Source organism: Mustela lutreola, chromosome 1, assembly GCF_030435805.1.
Source record: "Mustela lutreola isolate mMusLut2 chromosome 1, mMusLut2.pri, whole genome shotgun sequence".
Taxonomy (NCBI): Eukaryota; Metazoa; Chordata; class Mammalia; order Carnivora; family Mustelidae; genus Mustela; species Mustela lutreola.
In genome coordinates this window covers 250,400,702-250,421,860 of record NC_081290.1, presented here as the reverse complement: position 1 = coordinate 250,421,860, position 21,159 = coordinate 250,400,702, and the positions used below count along the sequence as shown (strand labels likewise).

General features: G+C 40.6%; 2 protein-coding genes across 3 annotated transcripts in view; one reads left to right on the top strand and one right to left on the bottom strand.

The window, feature by feature from the left end:
- Positions 1-21,159, bottom strand: part of NELL1 (neural EGFL like 1) — an 847,777-nt gene that overhangs the window by 234,458 nt on the left and 592,160 nt on the right. The gene's annotated exons all lie outside the window — the stretch shown is intronic.
- On the top strand, positions 11,663-12,184 carry LOC131810426 (large ribosomal subunit protein uL23-like). The gene has a single exon (XM_059138361.1). The coding sequence runs from the start codon at positions 11,680-11,682 to the stop codon at positions 12,148-12,150; it is 471 nt and encodes a 156-aa protein (XP_058994344.1). The 5' UTR covers positions 11,663-11,679; the 3' UTR covers positions 12,151-12,184.

Here is a 21,159-nt window from a genome sequence, read left to right as displayed (position 1 = left end):
GCTAATGGTAAACGAGACCCTAACTCACAGGGTTACCAGGCTGTTGTTTGTATTTTGTGGAAGGGGTGCTATTTTTCACTCCCGTGCTTCAAGGTCCCAAGCCAGAAATTCAGAATTAGGATTATTAATTATCATGTTGTAGAATGCAAAGCATTTCAAAGAGCTCTGCTTGCTAGAGGATTCAAAAACATATATTTGACCTTTCTTTGGCTGCCTTCAAAGTCAAAGCCCAGGGTCCTCTTAAGTGAGCTTGTCTGATTAATGGCTGGGCTCATGCTACACGTGCCCGCCGGGCCTCCAGCCTTCACCACTGCCTGGTTATCTGTCTTTCTAGATGTTTAGCTGTATCTCACCTACAACACGAACTGCCCTCATTCCAGAGCTAATGTTATTTTTGAGATATCTGGGCTAAAGTCCCCCAAAATGTGTTTCTAATTTATAGCAGCCCAGTGGAGGTAAAGAGCACAGTCCCTAGAATCAGAGCAACCTGGATTAAATCACGAGCTGTGTGACCTTTGGCAAGTGAGTAACCTTTTCTGAGCCTCCGTTTTCCCACCTGTGAGATGGAGACACGACTACCTTTCCTTCAAGTTGGGGTTAAGGTGACAGGATAGATACAACGGCAAGTGGCACAGAGTCCGGGCGTGGCTTCCTTCTGCAGAATGTTCCCTTGCCCCTTTTCCCCGGCAGCCTTATTCCACACCGGAGCCATTCCCACACACACTCGGGGCTCACTTGCATAACTGCCTGCGGTGCCCACACTGTCCGTGCAGTGATTAGGCAAGCTGCCGCCACTGCTTTCTGAGGGTGCCATACAGGAGTTTCCCTGACATCCATCAGTTCCAGGGTACCCAGGCTGGAGGGACAGAAAGACGGCATCGCACAGCCCCACCCGGTGCACATAAGGAGCACAGAGGAGAGACGCAGAGCTTCCCACAGAAATCATTCTGTAACACTTGGGTCTCAAGTGTTCTCCCTTAGGGCAGAGAAAGGAGGAAGCTCAAGTGAAATAAGTACTTCGCCACAGTATCTAGTCTCTAAGGGACCAGACCACCACTGAACAGGCTCCAAAACAAATCAAATGTACTATTAAGGCCCCAATGATTAAGAATCATGTCTTGTTTTTTGTTTGTTCATTTGTTTTTGGTTTTGGTTGTTTTTTTGTTTGTTTTGTTTTGATTTTTTGGTGGGAAGGAGCAAGAGATTAATATTAGAACCTACTGCAGGCCTTAGCAATTTCTTCACAATGTTACATTTAAAATTTATTTTAATAAGGCATGGGTTCATCAGCTCTCAAATTGTTTTCATTTCTTTTATAAAGTTCTTAGTTAAAAAACATTCTAAAAATTTATCATTTTTCCCAAAAACTATTGGTTGAGATTCTACAATGCACTAAGCAGTCTCTTAGGCAGTTCACACAGAAAAACACTCAGAACAGATAATGTCCCTCCATCTTATGAAGCTTGTTTTTTAGTGGAGATACAGAAAACATTAAACAAAAGTACAAAAAGTTAGATGATAGTAAGCGTTACAGGGATAATTAAGAAAGCTAAGCAGTACTGGGGGAAGGGTTACTATTTACATTTATGGTAGCTATGAGGCCTAATGGATTGACATTTAGACAGACACACAGAGGGACAGATAGAGAGCAGGCCAGGCAGGTGTTCGGGGTGTTAAGTATTCAGGGCAAAGGGAACAGCTTAGTGCAAAGACCCTGACATAGGACCATACTTTGTATGTCCAGGAATCGCAAGGAGGCCAGGTGAGTCAGTGGCTGAATCACAGGAGATGACAACAGAAAGCTCAATGAACATCAGTTCTAGGGGCTTTAGGATATAAAGTACTTTATTTTTTCACTCGGAAATGAAGAGATGCTGGAACATTTTATGCTCAAGAGTGTCCTATGTCATTTAGGTTTTAGTAAGATCTTTCTAACTGCTATGATGAAGAAAGGAGACCACAGGGTTGGACAAGCAATGATGAAAGCAGACAGACTGGTGCAAAGCTATTATAGTAAATCAGATATGAAATGGATGGTCCCCTCGACCCATGTGACGGAAGTCAAAGTGTGAGAGAGGTCGACTCTCCCAGTCATCAGTGACCCGAGCAGATTCTGCAGAGCAAAGGCAAGATCTTTGCCCAAAGGAGACAAACCTGGGGCAGCCTGTCTTTCACTCTTCTACAGAATAAGGAATTAGGGAAGCCTGTTTTCTGGCAACAACGTCAACTACGTTTATATGTATTTTCTCTGCCTGGAATTCTTTTCCCCATTAATAAATTGGCAACTCCTAGTTAGCCTCCAAACCTCAGCTGAAATGTCTCCTGAACAGAGAACTGTTTTATAATAGATGTCCCTCTCCCACGCCCGTCTAGGTTAGATGCCCTTATTAGTTTCCTAGGGCTACCACAGCGAATCACTGCTAACTTGGTAAGTTCCAACAAACACAAAAAAATGATCTCTCCTCAGTCTGAAATCAAGGTGTTGGCAGCATTCTTTTCTTCCAAAGGCACTGAGGGAGCATGTGTTCCATGCCTCTCCTTAGCTCCTGTCGGCTGCCAGAGATTCTGGGTGATAGGCGAAGTCCTGTCTCTGCCTTCATCTTTACAAGCCCTTCCTCAGGAGAAAAGGAGTCATACTTCTCTCATATAGCGACACCAACCACCAGATTTAGAGTCCATGCTAAATCCAGCATGGTATCACCTTGATATCCTTAACAAGATCTGCAAATAACCTATTTCCAAAGGTCACATTCACAGGTATTCTGGGGGAGGCGACTTAGAACATCTTTTGGGGGCTACCATTCAACCCATTATAGGTCTCCTCCTTGATTTCTCCAGAGGACCATTGGCACATTTCATCCTAGCCCTTACCATGATGTCCTCTGTCTTCTGGCTAATTGGTTTGTCCTAATAGGTTTGAGCTTCTCTAATAGGTCCTTCATCTCTCTGTCTCCAGTTCCAAGCACAGTTCCTGGTACATAATACATACTCAGTTGTTCCTTATTGAAGACATAAGTTACAAATCATAGAGCAGATTTCTAAAACCAGCAAAAGATTTAGCTGAGTATCACCAGGCTGTTTAAACTTCCTATTACCACTGGTGAGGACACTCAAGTATTTGCATCTAATGCTGGGCTTTTACAAATGTTTTGGCTTCTCTTTTCTTCAACAGAATGGAATACCAAGTAAATGGAATTATGCACCTACGGAGATTTTTTTTTTTTTTTGAGATTTTATTTATTTGAGAGAGAGAGAAATAGCATGCACAAGTGGGTAGAGGGTTGTAGGGAGAGGGCGAAGCAAGTCTGCTCAGAGGGAGCTGGACAAGGGGCTGGATCCCAGAACTCTGGGACGATGACCTGAGATGAAGGCAGACACTTAACTGAGCCACCCACGCACCAGAGAAGAAGAAAATAATTCTTAACCACAAGAACAGGGACATTCGTTCAATATTCATTGTTTTCAAACTTTTAAATAAAATCTACCTCAACAGTTAAATCATTTCCTTTTTGTTTTTTTACAGTTTTATTGATTAATTTGGGTGAGAGAAAGAGAGAGAGATGGAAATCACAAGGGGATGAGGGGGAGGGAGAAGGAGAAGCAGACTCCCAGCAGAGCAGAGAGTCCAACCAAAGTCAGATTCCAGGATCTAGATCATGACCTGAGCCGAAGGCAGAGGCTTAACTAGCTGAGCCACCCAGGTACCCCGTCTTTCTTTCATTAGCCATTCATGGTGCTGTCATTTTCTGCTTGCTATTTTTCAAGCATGGAATCAGAACCCTTCAACATCCAAAATGACACCTTATCCAGTAGTCAGACCCAAGAAATTACTGGAGTGGGAAAATAGTTTCAAAGCAGTAAGCACGAGAGAGAAAAGACAACCAGGTGACATGAATGAGATTATCAACCCAAAGTGTGTTTTGATTGTGTCTCAACTCAGGAAAAAGGAACTGATGATCACTAGCTGAGAACCTGAGAAGCAGGAGACAGGAAAGGGAAGGGAAAGCAGCAAAGATTGGCTCTGCAACAAAAGCCATGCCGAAGATGGGAAGCAGGGTGTAGAGGGCTGATGACGTTTTCCAACATGGAGATGAGAAGAACATGGAGAGAGAAGACAGAGGGGAGCCAGTCTCTCAAACTAGGTGTGCCCTGAGCTCATGGGAGCAAACTCTTGGGCATGACTACAGAGACATCCCACTAGCCATCAGCCTTGTGAAATCCTATGACCACGAAGAGGCAGCAAGTAAAAGGATGGTCTTATTTCAAGAGCCACAGAGAAAATGCTAATGATTATTATCTAGCAGATTATATAAAACATCTAATGAAAAGTCAAACCAATTCCTGTTCCTTTTATTGGCTTCATAGGGCATTACTGTAATCAGTAGTATCAGATAGATACTGAGGACACCCGGAACATGTAGGGGCTCAGACTAATCCCCACTACAGTAGAGCATCAAGCTTAACTGTGATACAATAATTTGCTTAGCCCTACCCTGTTGCCTTACAAAGCAGCAAACACAAAAAGGAACCTCTATCATCAAAGACAATCTAATACATACATTCCCAAACTCAAAAGATCAAAATCAGTCTGTACCTTTGGGTCACTATGAAATCAAAGGGGAAATATTTTTCTTAAAAAATACAATAGAGTACATTCTGTGGTGTTTTCTTTTCCCCAAAAGAATTTCAGAATTTCAAAGCCTTTAGATAAAAACAACAAAATAACCAGAACACTATGCAATGTCAAAGCCATTTTCTAGGGGTTCCAGCAACTTCTGAATTGTAGTGCATTCACTGAACAGTTTTTCATGCTGATAAAACTAAGGCCGATGCTGCTGATACTTGCCAAACAGACTCAGGCAGGGGCTGGTGAGTTACACATCCCTGAAACTCTAGAGAATGGATAGGCTGACTATTCTCAGATGTGTCAATGCTGCCAACTTCCATAAAAAAAAAAAAAAAAAAAATCACTGATGAATGGTAAATCTCACCAGTTAAAGTCTTCTACAGAATCACATATATACCTTCTGCTTTCAAAGCAAAAATAATGCATTCTTCCTGCTGTATTCCTTTAACACTTATCTAAGAGCTGTGAGTCCAAATGAATGTCACCTTTCATCATTCCACATGAACATACTGTCACCATTTCCTTGTGTCCCCTCCTCTCCATTTCACTGCTACTTGTTCAGACACACATCATTTCCAAGTACCTCACTCCTTTGCCTGAAGACTTCCAAGACTCATGATCATCCCAGATGTCTTCCTTGGAATGCTACATGAAGCCATCATGATCTGACTCCACTCTGATTTTCCTTAAGTTTTTTTTTTTTTCCAATTTTTTTCCATATTCCTCAATATGTTTTACCAAATTCTATCATAAACAAAATTCTCCTTTAGATTACTATACTATTTCACATGATTCTCCACCCTGTAATGTCCTTCCCTCACTTATCAATTCATCCTTCAAGACCCAGTTCAAATGACACAGATATTTCCTCTTCCTATGTTATCCTGAATCTTTTCTGTGATCCTAGCCTTTTAATCCCCCCACAAATGCTATAAGGCAGGTGTATTACTTCAACATTATAAACAGAGGCCTGAAGAGGACAAATGCCTTTCAACTTCACACAGCTCTTAAGAGGTGAGGTGCCTCTCACATTGTTTTGAAAAGACTGATGTACAGCTCCCCAAGCTTACAAAGGAGCAAGAACCCTGAAATCCTCATTTCTGCCTTTCTCTCAGTGCCCAGAACATGGCCTGCTATACATGAGGCAAGTGGATAGTGTGTGTCTTTAATGACTGGAAGGATGACAAAGAACAAAGAACCTTCTTTGCTCTAACCCCTACTCCCTTGTTTGTGTCTTTCCTCTTACGTCCAAAGTCTTCATCATACTGAAGAGAGAGAACCAAAGTTTGGGAAATAGCTTGATCATGTTTCTACCTCCTAACATTGCTTGACTGATTCCATCAAAGGAAAAGGACCTTACTAGAAGCAGAAAGATGACTCCCTGGAGATAGGTCTGCCCACCTTGCATAGCAATACTTCACTGTGCCCCTGAGCTCCCCGTTGTAGCGGGTCATCTCAGGACCCCATGCTCAGCCATATCCCTGTTGTCTCCACCTGTTCAGATTGTATGTTTTGTCCTCCCTCTCTTTCCAGCTCTTAAGAATTTAACCTTCTGAACCATTTATCTCCAGTATAACCCGGGTACTCCTCAGATCCGTCTTACTCCGTAGGCTCCACCTACCACCACTGGCAGGGTAAAGCGCTTGGGAGGCAGGCGGCCCTCGGGCTCCCAGAACTCTCCTGGAAATACCGTGCTTAGCTCAGCTCAAAGCTTCTTCCCTTTTTTATCATTCATTCATTCATTTAGAAGATTTGTTTATTTATTTATTTTAGAGAGCGAGCGAGCGAGCATGCGTGGGAGGAGAAGAAGAGGAGAGACAGAATCTCAAGCAGACTTCCTCACTGAACACGGAGGCTGACTGGGGGCTCAATTTCACAACCTAGAGACCATGACTTGAGTCAAAATTCAGAGCCAGGGGGTGCCTGGGTGGCTCAGTGGGTTAAAGCCTCTGCCTTCGGCTCAGGTCATGATCCCAGGGTCCTGGGATCGAGCCCCGCATCGGGCTGTCCGCTCCGCGGATAGCCTGCTTCCTCCTCTCTCTCTTTCTACCTGCTTCTCTGCCTACTTGTGATCTGTCTGTTAAATAAATAAATAAAATCTTAAAAAAAAAAAAAAAATTAAGAGCCAGGTTCTCAACCAACTGAGCCACCCAGGTGCCCCAAATTTATTTATTTGAGAGAGAGAGACTGAGTGTGTGATCGAGCACACACATGAAGGGTAGGGGCACAGGGAGAGAGACACTTAAGCAGGCTCCACGCAGATCTGTGCTGAGACCAAGGCGGGGCTGGATCTCACAACCCTGAAGTCACGGCCTGAGCCAAAAGCCAAGAGTCACGCACTCAACTGACTGTGCCACCCAGGTGTCCCTTAGCTCAAAACTCCTAGGGAGAGAGATTAAATGGAAAGAAATTTCTTGTTAGCAATAATGACTCAGCGCTTAAGGTTATGTGTGTCTAGAATTCTGTTACAAGTTAAAATTGAGTATCTTCGGGGAAATAGCATCTTTGGTGAGTATCTTCTTATGATTTTATTCCTTAAGCCAAGTTCTTTCCCAGTTCAGGATCTCTTCATTTGTTACTCTCTTTGCCTAGAATAGTCTTGTGAGTAGACTGTGGAAAGATAGATAGGAGTTTCTCAGGTGAGTAAGAGGGAGCAAGGCATTTTAATGCATACGAATATGCCATTGTTTTTACCTGTGCGGCATCTCTTTGCCATTGACAGCAGCACCATGTACTCTAATGTCCCAAATCCCTCTTATCCCTGCTCTTAGTTCTTGTGGCTTAGGCTGAATTCATGCATGCCCTGTTCTAAGAATGGACATATATGACTAAGCCACTTCAAAGGGAGCAATTTAAATATGTTATATTTTATTATTTTAATATATTTATTATATTTATACTATATTATTATATATCACATTATTTTATATATTATATATTATCTATATATTTTATAATATATAATATATTACAATATTACAATAATATATTATAATACATATTATATTACAATATAATATATTACAATATATTTTATATATCATATATTATTTATATATTTTATAATATATAATATATTACAATTTTATAATATATAATATAATATAATTACAGTATTATAATATACATTATATATTACAATATATGATATTATACAATATATATTACACAATATATAATATATAATAAAATATATAACAATATAATATACAATATATAATAATATATTATATATTATAATATTGTATATTGCAATATATTATTATGTATTGTATTATATCTTGTAATATATTGTGATATTATATATTGTAATACTATATATAGTAATACATATTGTAATGTATATTATATATTAATAATACACTAATATATATTTTATTATATTATAGGGTTGGGGGTGGTAGGAAGTACTCTCATTTCCATGGACATGCTTAACAGCTCTGAGTCTGAAACTGCCAATGGTCATCTTTCCATGTGAGAGCGGCCTGAGGAAAAAATCTAGCATACAAAAATTTAGACTGAAGGAATGGGGAGATAGAGAAAGCAGTTTTCCTCACGTTAATTCAGAAACTTTGAGTCCAGCAAGGCCTTTTCTACTCCTGCATTGTCAGTTTAATGAGCCAATAAACTCCCTGGTGTGCCTGAGCCAGTTTGAGTTGGGTGAGTATCACCTCAAACAGATCTGTTTTGTACTAAGACAGCAAAAAACAGGCTTTGGGACTTCAACTAACTCAGTATTGGTGGAACCGAAAGTACTAAGAGAATAGTGACAGGAGACAGGAGAGGAGAGAGGTGGAAGCAGACTGTGAGCTTAAGTGGACAGAAACTCATATGGTAGAGCACGGTGCCTGTGATTGCTACTGCTGGTGGTACAGACCTTCCGGATGAGGTGTGGAGGGCTGCGAACAGTTCAGAGCACACCACCAGCCACCTGAAGAAATGGCTCTGAAACATGAAGAAGTCACTGGGAGAAGACATCTCTTTGAGTAAGATCATTGTGAGCAGTCAGCAAACCCACACCGCCCCAGATGTCACATAATGTTGATCCTGCATGCTCGAGTAGGTGGAAACTGTTCAGTAGTGTGAAATACAAAATGGCTTACAATAAAACTAGAATCTGTGGTCAGAAGGTATGTGTTCATGTCCCCAGGATCTCTGATCATATACCAACCAGGTGGCCATGGGAACATCACTTAGCATTTATGAAACAAAGGGAACAACCCCCCCCACCACCACCACCCTGTCAACTTCCCAGGGTTCCAGAGAGGTCCCACTAGGATATGGATATGGAAATGCTTGGAAACTATAAAGCTCTATGCAAGTCTGTGACTGCTAATCTTGTCAGGAGATCAGGGATTGAGGATAGATTTTGACATTCATTTTCTCTGTGAGACTGATAAAGTCATTAAATTCTTGGGATCTCATTTCACTTCTTTCTAAGAAGAGACTGAAACTCCATAGTATTGAGATGTTCCTTCCAACTATAACATTATTTCAGTAATTCTCCAAGTCTGCACTCCCCTTTCGTGGAAAGATGCCAATTGCCCAAATTAACAAAGTGGCAAATTGGGATTTTCTGGAAGGCAAAAGCCAAGCTACTTCTGAAGTTAGAGCCCAATCACAGGGAAGTACCAGAGCCAGCAGCACTTAGAGCAACGACAATGAAAACAGAAGCATAATTCCCAGTGTTAATTCTGAACAAATAAGTTAAATTTGCATCAACTATTTGGTCTAATAAAGCAGTAAGTTCATTGTGCATTCTTTGAGAAATACTTCCATAAAATTATTAAAATTAAACTTCTGGCACTTAACAGATTAAATTACAAAGAAAATTCACTTACAGTTGAAACATCATTCCCTGGAGAAGCAGAATTACTGAGGTGTTCATAATACAACAACTATGATTACATAGCATTTTCACAGCCAAAAATTGCTTTGAAATTCACCAAAACACTGTGATGAGGCAATCAGACATCATCCCCATTGCAGAGGTAAGAACACTGATGCTTTGCACAGAACCTAACTTGCACTGAAAAAACACAGTAGGAGGAACAGGTGGAAATTTTAATTTTGGGTGTTTTGACTTCCAAAGCTACATTAGGCTGTACTCCCTCAAGGTGGCCACTGTACCAGGCTTACCACTAGGTGCTATTGCTTTTCACTTTATGTTAATACACAGTGGAGACTGGGGAGTTTTTGAATAGGGGGTAAAAAACAAACAAAAACAACCCCAAAACATAAAAAAAGCTGTTATGAAAGGTCTAGACCAGCCAAGTGCCATTCAGCACAGTTCAGATGAGTTTGCTGTCTGGGTTTACACAACCAAATACACACGATGCAATACTATTGTTTCTACACCAGATTTCAGGCCCAGCGCCCACATGTGTGATTGATGGAACTCAATTAATACTGCTCTCTGCTGCCTGATTTCTTAGTGACATCAAGTTATCTCAGCATGCTACAGCTGCCCTGAAATCTCTTCACCAGCTCCTGCTACAATTGGGTATTGATTGGAAAATTCTATTACTGTACTTAGTTACACAGCTTTCAATAAACAGGTCACAGACAGCACTGTGGCTGGCTCAAGGAGAGCTGAAAGACTGGAGGGCAACAGGATATCTGAGAAAATGAGCAAGAAGCCTTTCATGCTCGGGCAGAATGCATGGATCTCCTTATAGCCAGGTGACCTGGGAATTTAGTAATATAGACTTGCCTCTGGGCCCTAAATGGGGCACACCTGCTGGATACAAAATGGAAAATATTTAACAGCAATCTGACTGGACTTCAAATTAAAATAAGAATAAGGCATCTGCATGTGATGTTTGGAGGAGCGAAACCTGTCGGTTGAATTAATATGGAGCAAGCTCCTTATCCTAGGCACTGGAGATACTGAGAAATCTAAGATAGGACTCTCATTACCAAGAGTTAACAAATTACAACCCACACACCAAATCTGGCCTGCTATCTACTTTTGCGAATCAGGTTTTATTGGAATACGGTCAGGCTCATTTATGTAATGTCTTGGGCTGTTTTGCTGGGATGACAGAACTGAAGAGTTGAGACAGAGGCCACGTGCCCCACAAAGCTGAAGTATTTATGACCTGGCTTTTTACAGAGAAACTTTGCTGACCCATGAGCTAGACTACTGTGGGAGCAACAGGTACTACCAGGTGATCTGAATATAATATTCTAAATTCCTGAGAGAGCACAAGATGATAAGACACCCTTAAGGAAGAGTACCAAGGCTTTCCATAGGCTGCCAGGAGGAGCCTAACAGCATGAGCTGTTTCAGAAAGGATGAACAGAATTGGGTAAGGAAAGAAAGATAGAGAAAGAGACGGAAGCCACAACCAGAAGCATCTGTGCAAGGAAAACTGCAAACTTGTAGAACAAGATCATGCCAGTGCATGAAAATGTAACCTCCAAAGGAGCCTCCAAACTATCGCAGTCTCAAGGGTAAGGTAGGAACCTGGTCAGAGAGAGTTTAAAGACAGAATTCTTTTGGAATGAAAAGGCAGTAACCTAGACAGATCTAGACAGTATAATGTAAGCGAAATGAAGCCATCAGAGAAAAACAAATACAATATGATTTCACTCATATATGGAATTTAAGAAACAAACCAAATGAAGAAAAAAGTAGACAAACCAGAAGACAGACTCTTCACCATGTGGAACACACCAGTGGTTACCAGAAAGGATGTGGTTGGGGAGATGGGTGAAATAGGTGATGGGGCTTAAGGAGTCCACTTATGATGAGCACTGAGTAATGTACAACATTGTTGAATCACTACATTGTACACCAACATTAATAAAACACTGTGTATTCGCTATGCTGATGATAAAGAAAAAAAGAAAGAAAAAAAGTATGAATTGAAAGAGAAGATTACAAGCTTTGACTTTAGAGGTATTTCAGTGGTCCAAATGACAGATATTTGGGGTCTAGACTCTACTGGCAGTAAAGGTTCCATCCAATATTATTAAAAGAAGGAGACTAGAGAAAAGGAAGATGGGTATTTTCCTTAAAAATGATGCTAACCATCCCTTTTACGAAGATGGCGCCGAAAGCTAAGAAGGAAGCCCCTGCCCCTCCCAAAGCCGAAGCCAAAGCAAAGGCTTTGAAAGCCAAGAAAGCGGTGCTGAAAGGCATCCACAGTCACAAAAAAAAGAAGATCCGCACATCACCTACGTTCCGACGACCCAAGACTCTGCGTCTCCGAAGGCAACCCAAATACCCTCGAAAGAGCGCCCCCAGGAGAAACAAGCTTGACCACTATGCCATCATCAAGTTCCCCCTGACTACTGAGTCAGCCATGAAGAAAATAGAAGACAACAACACACTTGTGTTCATTGTGGATGTCAAGGCCAACAAGCACCAGATCAAACAGGCTGTGAAGAAGCTCTATGACATTGATGTAGCCAAGGTCAACACCTTAATCAGGCCTGATGGAGAGAAGAAGGCATACGTTCGGCTGGCCCCTGACTATGATGCTTTGGATGTTGCCAACAAAATTGGGATCATCTAAACTGAGTCCAGCTGGCTAAATCTAAATACAGTTTTTTCATGATAAAAAAAAAAAAAAATGATGCTAACCAAAAACTCAGCCACATCTCTGGTGGGATTTTATGCACCTCATCTAAGCAGGAGCGTAGAAAAATCACTGGGAAGCCTGTTTGGTAGATGCTGGATATAAAGGGAAGAGGAGAAAGAGACCTAAAAATGTGCCCTCTGCCAGACACTGTGCCAATTTCTTCATATACATACACTCTTATTCGACTCTACAGTTGTTAATAAATAACTCACTTCAAAATGAAGGAAAGGGTCTCCCTTGGGATTATAGAAATCAAGTCCCTGGTAGGGACCTCGGGACATGATAGGTGCTCAATAAAGTTTGGTGTCTTCCCCCTGAGACATTATTCTGACTGAATCCAACCAGAAGGGAAGGCTGTCTCATTCCTCAGATAATTTTATACACCTTTCTGCAGGTGCTCAGGATCCAGTGGAGATAGGCTGACATTGGCATCAGAGAGGTTATAGTCCATGCTACTGCTGGACATAACTCCCTTAGGGTAGTGGGATTATAGTTTGGAAGCAAAAATCAGAGATTTTGAGCAAATTCCATATTCTGACTATTAATATACACCAACCAGCTCATGTGGTCCCCTAACTGGGGAGATCTTTGTAAATAATGAACAAAGAAAGTAAGATCTCAATTAGTTTCTTCTTTAAAAAAAAAAAAAAAAAAAGGTATTCTTAAATATACCAAGATTCTTTACTTGAAGCACTAAACTCCATGGGAGGCTGGTTGTTCTTTCCTTCAAACCCACATGGATTATACTGTCAAGTGTTAAAGTAATCAAACCAGGAAGCCATTAGACAGAGGTGACATCAATCACTGTGCCAGTAGAATACAGAAGCATGAAAACCTGAGCCAGAGTCAATTCCTGCAAATGCTTCAAGGTTAAGAAATCCAAACTTGACCAAACACAAATAGTAAAGTAGGCTTTCCCAAATAAGGTAAGCACTTAAGCTATAACCAGTCAAATAATTTCCTTGTTTGGCTTCCATGTGTGCTCTACAAAAGCCTCTCCCTTAGTTCCTTCTAGCAAAGGGCTGCTCAATTCAAACTGGTATCTGCTCAAATCAACTCTCATAAATTTTAATGTGCCTCAGTTTATCTCTTAAGACAAGGTAGTGGGTTCCAAGAGCTAGCTGGTTTGGCAGTTAGCACAGTGTGGTGTACAAATAAGCACCTAATAAATGCCTTTTGACAGGGATAATGGCTTGGTCTGGGGAATAGTTTCAGCTACTGGACGTGTGTACTTAGCTGGAGAAATTCTCTCTCCTTACCCTCTAGTATCAAATCACTCCCAATTAATATCATTCATCACATATACTCCAGACTCCCACAGTCATGAACCCTGATTACTTTGTCTGAATCACCAACATGGGGTCTTGTTTACAAATGCCTGAGCTCCCATTTGGAATAAGACTTCCCTTTGCCTGCCACAAATCCATTTGTGAGAATTCAAAAATGTGTACAGACTATACTGAACAGGGATTTGTGCTTTTTTGGTGATGCTAGGAAGCCACACAGATAAACAGGCTCCCCATCATTAATAATTTATTTTACAGTTCTAGAAGCTTATGATGTGACTCTCTTTTTCCTGAACTCCTTCACAATACAGATGTATATTATGCAACGTTCTGCCCTGTCAGATTCCTAGTGTTTTACCAATTAGACTGGTCTTGCTTAAAATCATGAGCTTTTCCAGGAAAAGGACAGATCCTGTCTCTCTCTCTGAGTCAGCACTTAACCCAGGGATAACCACACACATATTAAAATCAAAATAGAAGTCAAAGTTATATTAGCTTGCATTTATGGAAAAATAACCTGGTCCTGACAGAGAATTGATACAACTGAGTGAAGCAAGAAAGAATGAGAGTGAGAAATAACGTAGAGAAATAAGTGTGTTGGTTTGCCATAAAGTATCACAAACAAATGGCTTAAACTACAAAATTCTATCATTTCAAAGTTCTGGGGCTACAAGTTCAAGATCAAGGTGTTGGCAGGTACTTTCCAAGGACTGTGAATGAGAATCTGTTTCAAGCCCTTCTCTCCTAGCTTATAGTGGTTTGCTGGCAAGCTTCGGCATTTGCGGGCTTGTAAAAATGTCACCCCAAACTCTACCTTCATCTTCATATGATATTCTCTGTGTATTCAAATTTTCCATTTTAATAGGGATACAAGTCCTATCAGATGAGGGACCCATTCTACTCCATTATCACTTCACTTTAACTAATTACATCTACAACGGTACTATTTCCAAATGAAGTCATGTTCTGAGATACCAGGGCTTAGGACTTCATGAATTTTGGGGGAATGCAATTCAACCCATAACAATAGCTGTGATATTATGGTATAACACAAAATATATATTTGGTGTTCATCCACAGTTCCTGGCACCTAATTCCTAAAGCCCTTGTAATTTCCTCTTTAATAGCTAGAGGAGCATCATTTAAAAAACACTTAGCTTCGTTCCCAGCTTCAGAGCATAAACACGAAATTGGTGTCCTTGGTTATTCATAACAAATTCCCTTCAATCACACCTGAGTTTATCTTAATGAGCCCTAAAAATGGGGCCAGCTGCCAAGGGGAACCAACCACATGATCAGCTGGATGAAACATTCAGCCCTGCTCCACTCTACCCTACGCCACCCCACCTCCAGGGAGGGGAGAGGAGCTGAAGATGGAGTTCAGTCACCAATGGCCAGCCAATGACTTAATCAAGCATGCCTATATGAAGTCTCCATAAAAGCCCCAAAAGGACAGGGTTTGGAGAGCTTCCATGTTGGTAAACACATGCAAGTCCAGGAAGAGTGGAGCTCAAAGAGAGGGCACGGAAGCTCCGCACCCCTTCCTACACTGCCCTGTGCTGCTCTTCCATCTGACTATACTTGAGTTGTCCTCTTTTATAATGAATGAGTTATCTAGTAACTAAATCCTTTTCCTGAATTCTGGGGGCCACGTGAGCAAATTAGCCAAACCTGAAGTTGGGGTCATGGGAACCTCTGATTTATAGCACAGGGGACAACCTGGACATAATTGTCAGTTGAATTTGTGGTGGAGAGGGCAGTCTTTTAGGACTGAACCCTGAACCTGTGGGATTTAGCACTATCTCTAGGTGGATAGTATTAGACATATAACTGGTATTATAGAACTGCTTGGTATGGGACGCCCCCTCCACACACACACACACACACACACACACATACATAACCAGAAATCTTAGGAGTATAGAAAGAGTCCATGGAGAAACATAGAAGTCCTTTGTTTATAGTAGGTAAAGCCAAACAACACTGTGCTCAATGATCTGACCATATCCTCCCACGAAAATACCAATGGTTTCTTGGTGACATGGGATAGGTTGGAAAGGCTGTATAGAACCTCCACATCTTAGAACAGCCTATATGATAGGGAGAAAAGAAAACAATTTTCGGCTTATCCTTATAATCCTTATAATTCCTATCTTCTTTTAATCAAAATTTACCCCAAGAAACATTATTCAGTAATTCTAGTTGATGTTACCCTGCTCCTATAGAGGTAATGGGGAAGCTAGAGCTTCCATGGGTCTAGCTGGGTTGGACTTAGACATAGTAGCCACTGCAGGTGCTTCCAGAGCCAGCATATAGAGAAGGTCCCAAAGTTGGCACTTGGCCCTAAAACAGGTGAGAGAATCAATAAATTATCACTGGTGGCTGGAATGTTAAGGCTGTGAGAATGATAGAAGCCATTGCCCAGCTATTCAAGCCAGGAAGCATGGCAAGTAGCCAAGACCCAGAGAACAGATGGACCCAGATTGCCTGGGGAGGTACATAAACTAGGACTGGTAAACATGTATTTAAAAACAAAGCAAAACATAATTATCAGCACTGGCATCAGTATGATGAAAACTAATGTACTGATATGGAAAATTAGAAATGAGTGAGCATATTCATTTCCTAGGGTTGACATATTACCACAAACATGTGGTTTGAGAGAAAAGAAATGTATTCTCTCACAGTTTGGTAGGCTAGAAGTCTGGAACCAAGGTGGTGGCAGGGCCATACTCTCTCCAGTGGCTCTAGGGACCAAACCTCCTTGGCTGTTCCAGCTTCTAGTGATGGTGGTCAGCAAACCTCAGCATTCCTGGGCTGGAAGATGCAGAACTCAAATCACTGTCCCTGTTTGCACATTACCAAATTGCTTTGTGTCCCTGTCTTCACAGAGTTTTCCTCTTCAGTTATATTGGATTTGGGTCACCTTAATAACCTCAATTTAACATTTTAACCTCATTTAATAATCTCATTTCCATGCAGATGATTATATCTGCAGATTCTATTTCCAAATAAGGCAGCATTCACAGGTACTGGATCGCTGGGGCTGCAACAATATTTGGGGCGAGGGCACAATTCAACCGCTAACAGTGAGGCCTATAGGGACAGGGTTCTAAAAATGGATTTACTACTGATTACTTCCTCAAGCTCGAGTATATCTTTAGATCTCTACAGACTGGGAATTCCGCCTCTGTAAAATCAGATAAGTGGCTCTTAATATTTTAAAGATGGACCCATCTCCATAAAATTCATCAAACCAAATATAAACAAATGTATTTAGGAGCTTCACAACAAAATGACAGTTTTCAAGGTACTTGTCTTGGGAGGTTCAAGGGCCTCATGAAAGCCCATCCCTGGACCTATGAGACTGATCTCTGTCCCAACTGATCAAGATCACTTCAGATTTTGCCACTTTACAGCTTTATTGTTTATTTTCATGCTTTAGTAACATTCCATTCAAGTCTTACTAGCTTTTCAAAGTCCTTTGGCAGGGAAAGCTCTCTTTAGACATTGAAAAAAAAAAGAAAGGAAATGCTTCTTTCCTCCTTGCAAGACTATTAATGCCAGCCATTTCAAGGGGCAAATGTTGCTGTCTATTTTCTGAGAAGTCAGAGTATATTTGTTCCTATAAGCCTGGGGTAAAATTTCATAAAACAGAAGAGCAGTCAGTGTCAGCATCCACCCCTAGAAACTGGGGCAAATAACCTCAGAAGCTTTGATAGATCCAAACCTTGTACCTTCTCCTGGACCAGATAATCTCACGCATTTTAGGCTTCACTCAGAACCCCCCCATCTTATACTCTTGTCAGAGTATAAGAACCTCTGACACAATGTATATACCTACTTCAAGTATGCACAATGGGTGATCTTTTATGTTTTCAACAATGTGCTTCCATTGCAATCTCTCTTTCTAAAGCAGGATTACAGTTATTTCAATTTTGTAACTCATGATCTAACAAAGTGCTCTGATTAGCATTTAGCAAATGCTACTGGTACATAATACACTACCTGTAGAAATTATATGATGTGCATTTGTTACAATACTGCACTGTCTGCTTATCACATCTCTCTTACAAGGTTAGGAATCATGTTTAATTCCTATATATAACTCAATTCAGAAATCATTTGGCACAGAGTAACTACACCAGGACAAGGGTGAGGCAAGAGAAAGATGTGAGGCACATAACTAAGGAGACCCTCGCTCTCAGAATCACGCAAGCAGTCTTGCACAGTAAATATATAATTTGCCCAGTGGTGTCTGAACGAAGGGGAAACAAGGAAAAATGAAGGCGTGCCAGCATTGGGAAAAAAAAAAAAAAAACCAGGATGAGAAGAATGAAAAGTGGGAGACAACAAAGCTGGCTGGCATCAAGGAGAAAAAGGAGAGATCATAGTTAAGGGTTCAGGGACATCATTCATCAATTAAGCACCAGATCTACATTTCTCAGCCTCCCTTTCAGTTGGCTGGGGTCATGTGATGGTGTTAGCCAATGTATTGTGAGCAGAAGTGACAGGGAGCATAAGAGTCGGAGTGTCTTGTCTTCCCCTCCTTTCTGCAGTCACAGTGATCTCAGAAGCCCTGTGGAACACGTGACATAACAATGAGATAGACGAGGGTGACACAATGCACATCGGATATCATGAGAGTAAGAATTAAGCTTTTATAGTCTAAGCTACTGAGATCACGTGCTTTACTATTGGAATGGAATAGTCCTTCTATCCTGATTAATACAATGACACATCAGGTGTAATGAACAGAGTTATATGGATTTTTCACATTATCTTTGATGGTAGGAAAGAAGGATCCAGAGAACAACTTTTATCTTATCATGATATCAATTACATACACTGTCTAGTACTCCCAGGCTCCATCCATTTCAGGTCCAGTTTTAGGATATACTGTGCTCGATGCTCCCAAGACAAGTACCTTGAAAACTGTCATTTTGTTGTGAAGCTCCTAAGCACCTCCCTTGTCCCAGCCTGCAAGAAGACTTCTCTGCATTGAAACAACAGAAGAGTCCCTTCTCGCATCATCGTCTAAGGACCACATTATTGTTTAACTGAGAATACTGAGTATTCACATGCAAAACTGATCTCTTATTTCCACCTACTTATCTCTTTATTTAAGCTTTACCCTATCAGAATCTCAATAAGATCTTCAAAAGGAGTATCTTCTATTTCCTGTGATTTTTGGAATTTAACATGTTCTTGCTATAATATCCTAATCCTTGAACCTAAATGTAATAACCTCAGCAATTAGAAGTCTTAGAGGGCCACCTGAGTACAGCAAAGAAAAGCAAGCAATAAGATATTTTTAATAAGTTTAAATAGGAAAGATTTATTTTCATATCTGTTTAATATATGTATAGACTATGTATACAAGTATAAGACTAATTAAGTGCAGTGTCAAATCCAACAGAGGAGTATCTAGTTGACCTGAATCCTAGGACTGTCTCTGCCTGTTATAAGTATTGTGATCTAGAGCCAATCACTTAAATTGTTTTTGTTTTTTGTTAGTTTTGTTTGTTCTTTAAGAATTTTGGGAGAACCAGGCAAGACTAAAAAGCACAGTGGCAAGATCTTAAATTCTGAATTGCACAGTCCTGAGAATGCTTCCTCATTTACTGATTCTTGCTTAAATAAGTCACTGCCTCTACAACCTCAAGTGGCTCAAGTATGGGGGGTAAGTTTGCTCCATTTGTAAGACTCAATAAGATAATCTACGTAAAAAGGTTTGACACAGAGCCTGGCTGATAGTAAATAGCAACTAAATGTGTTTCTGTAAGTGCAACACAGGTGCAGAGTGTTATTGTTACTCATACACACATACAAGGGTTCTAGTTATTATTCAGGGACAAATTTATGTGAAACTGAAGATTTGCTATCACAATCACAGTTCTGATAATAAAGGTCTTTGCTAAAGAATGCTGAAATATTTGCAATACATGGGATCATGTGCATTAGCTATTGTTATATAAATGTCAGTTAATTTTGCATAGAATTAAGACAGACTTGGGATACACTGCGGTAGGGCCAAATATTCAAAAGGAACAGAAGCAAGCTTAGCTTTGAGAGCGGAAGGCTTCTGAATCTATTCCCTCTGCCTTTGGGTTTCATTGTGATTTGACATAGGAATTGATCTGATTAAAACAGTATGTCCAAGTTCACATAACTAATACCTATGAGTCTTAGTTTTCTCCTATGCAAAATGGGGAGATTAGTAGTACCTAATTCACTTGCATGGGAGACTATCAAAAAGAAAAAAAGCTAAAGCACTAGCAGAGTGTAGTCTCGCCACAATAAACACTGGCCAGGAGTCCTAGCAGTTATCACTGTGGCAGTGTGGGCTTTAAGATTGTAGTCGCTGGGGGTTGGGTAGAGTTGGTACTCATGGTGGCAGCTGGACTCATGAGGTCAACAAAATACTCAAAAGCTGTCAGCCACCACCCAGCAGTTCTTGGTAATTGTAAAAAAAACCTGTTTGTCATCTACAAAGCAGAAGACAAATACTATCTTTAGTACTATTGCCAGCCAACACCTTGCCTGTAGGACATTTTACATTCATTTTTCCAAAAGATACTTATTCACTCCTTTCCCACTGTTGTGGCAGCCACTATCCTAGGGCTTTGAGAATGCAGTAGTGAACAAAATACGACAATCTTGCAGTCATGCAAATGACAGTGAAGGGAGGAGGGGGACGTGATAAAAAGATACACAAAGAAATACAGAACTGCAAATCCGAAAACCTCTATGAAGGAAGGAGACAGGAGCTGGTCCAGTTAAGCTGTGGTGACCAGGTTCAAATCTTGGCCTTCCCGCTTATAAATGGTGTCACTTTGGGTTGACAATCTCTCTGTACTTTAGAAATTCTTCTGTAAATGAAGATAACGAATTCCTTCATAGGGCAATTGGGAAAATCCAAGGAAGTAACACACATACGTAATGGAATTAGTGTCTAGTACACAGCGAGTGCTCAGAATGTTAATTATTATTTCAATTGCAAGAGTTTCATGGAAAGGCTCTTTGTTTACTTTGTTAAATACATCTGGATGGCAAACACACACACACACACACACACACACACACACACAAACACACACAAACACACACATACATATACCCCCCACAAACATACAATGTTAAGATCATCAATCAATTCTTTTTCTTAAGATACATTTGTCATCATATACAAAACAGAATGGTTTGACTAAATTTTCACTTTCTAAGCTGCTTGTTGTGTAGAAATAGATGGAAGTTTTTAGGGAAGAAAAGGACCCAGCATGCCATCAGCTTTATTTGACTGTCTTCAGGCAGGCAGGTTCCCAGCTGTCCTGACAGTGAGAATCCATCCATTTCTGGAAGATCTCCTGGGAAGGGGACATGTTAATCTCCATTGGCAGGTAACAAATAAATGGTATTGAAAATTTCATACCCAGATGAAGGGTGATGCTTAATCCAAAGTGATTTATGGTTTGAGTCACACAGTTATTATTGACAATTCCTTGATTAGATCTTTGGTATTTTCCCCAGTTACATTTTTTCTTAGTTTAAATAAAACATGATCAGAAGAAGTCAGACACTGAGACAATTAACGGGCAAGTGAGGAAAAAAAAAGAGCAAGGAGGAGAGAGAGAGAGAGAGAAATAGAAGAAATATT

Coding starts and splice junctions, on each gene's coding strand:
- LOC131810426 (XM_059138361.1), top strand. CDS start 11,680: ATGGCGCCGAAAGCTAAGAAGGAAGCCCCTGCCCCTCCCAAAGCCGAA.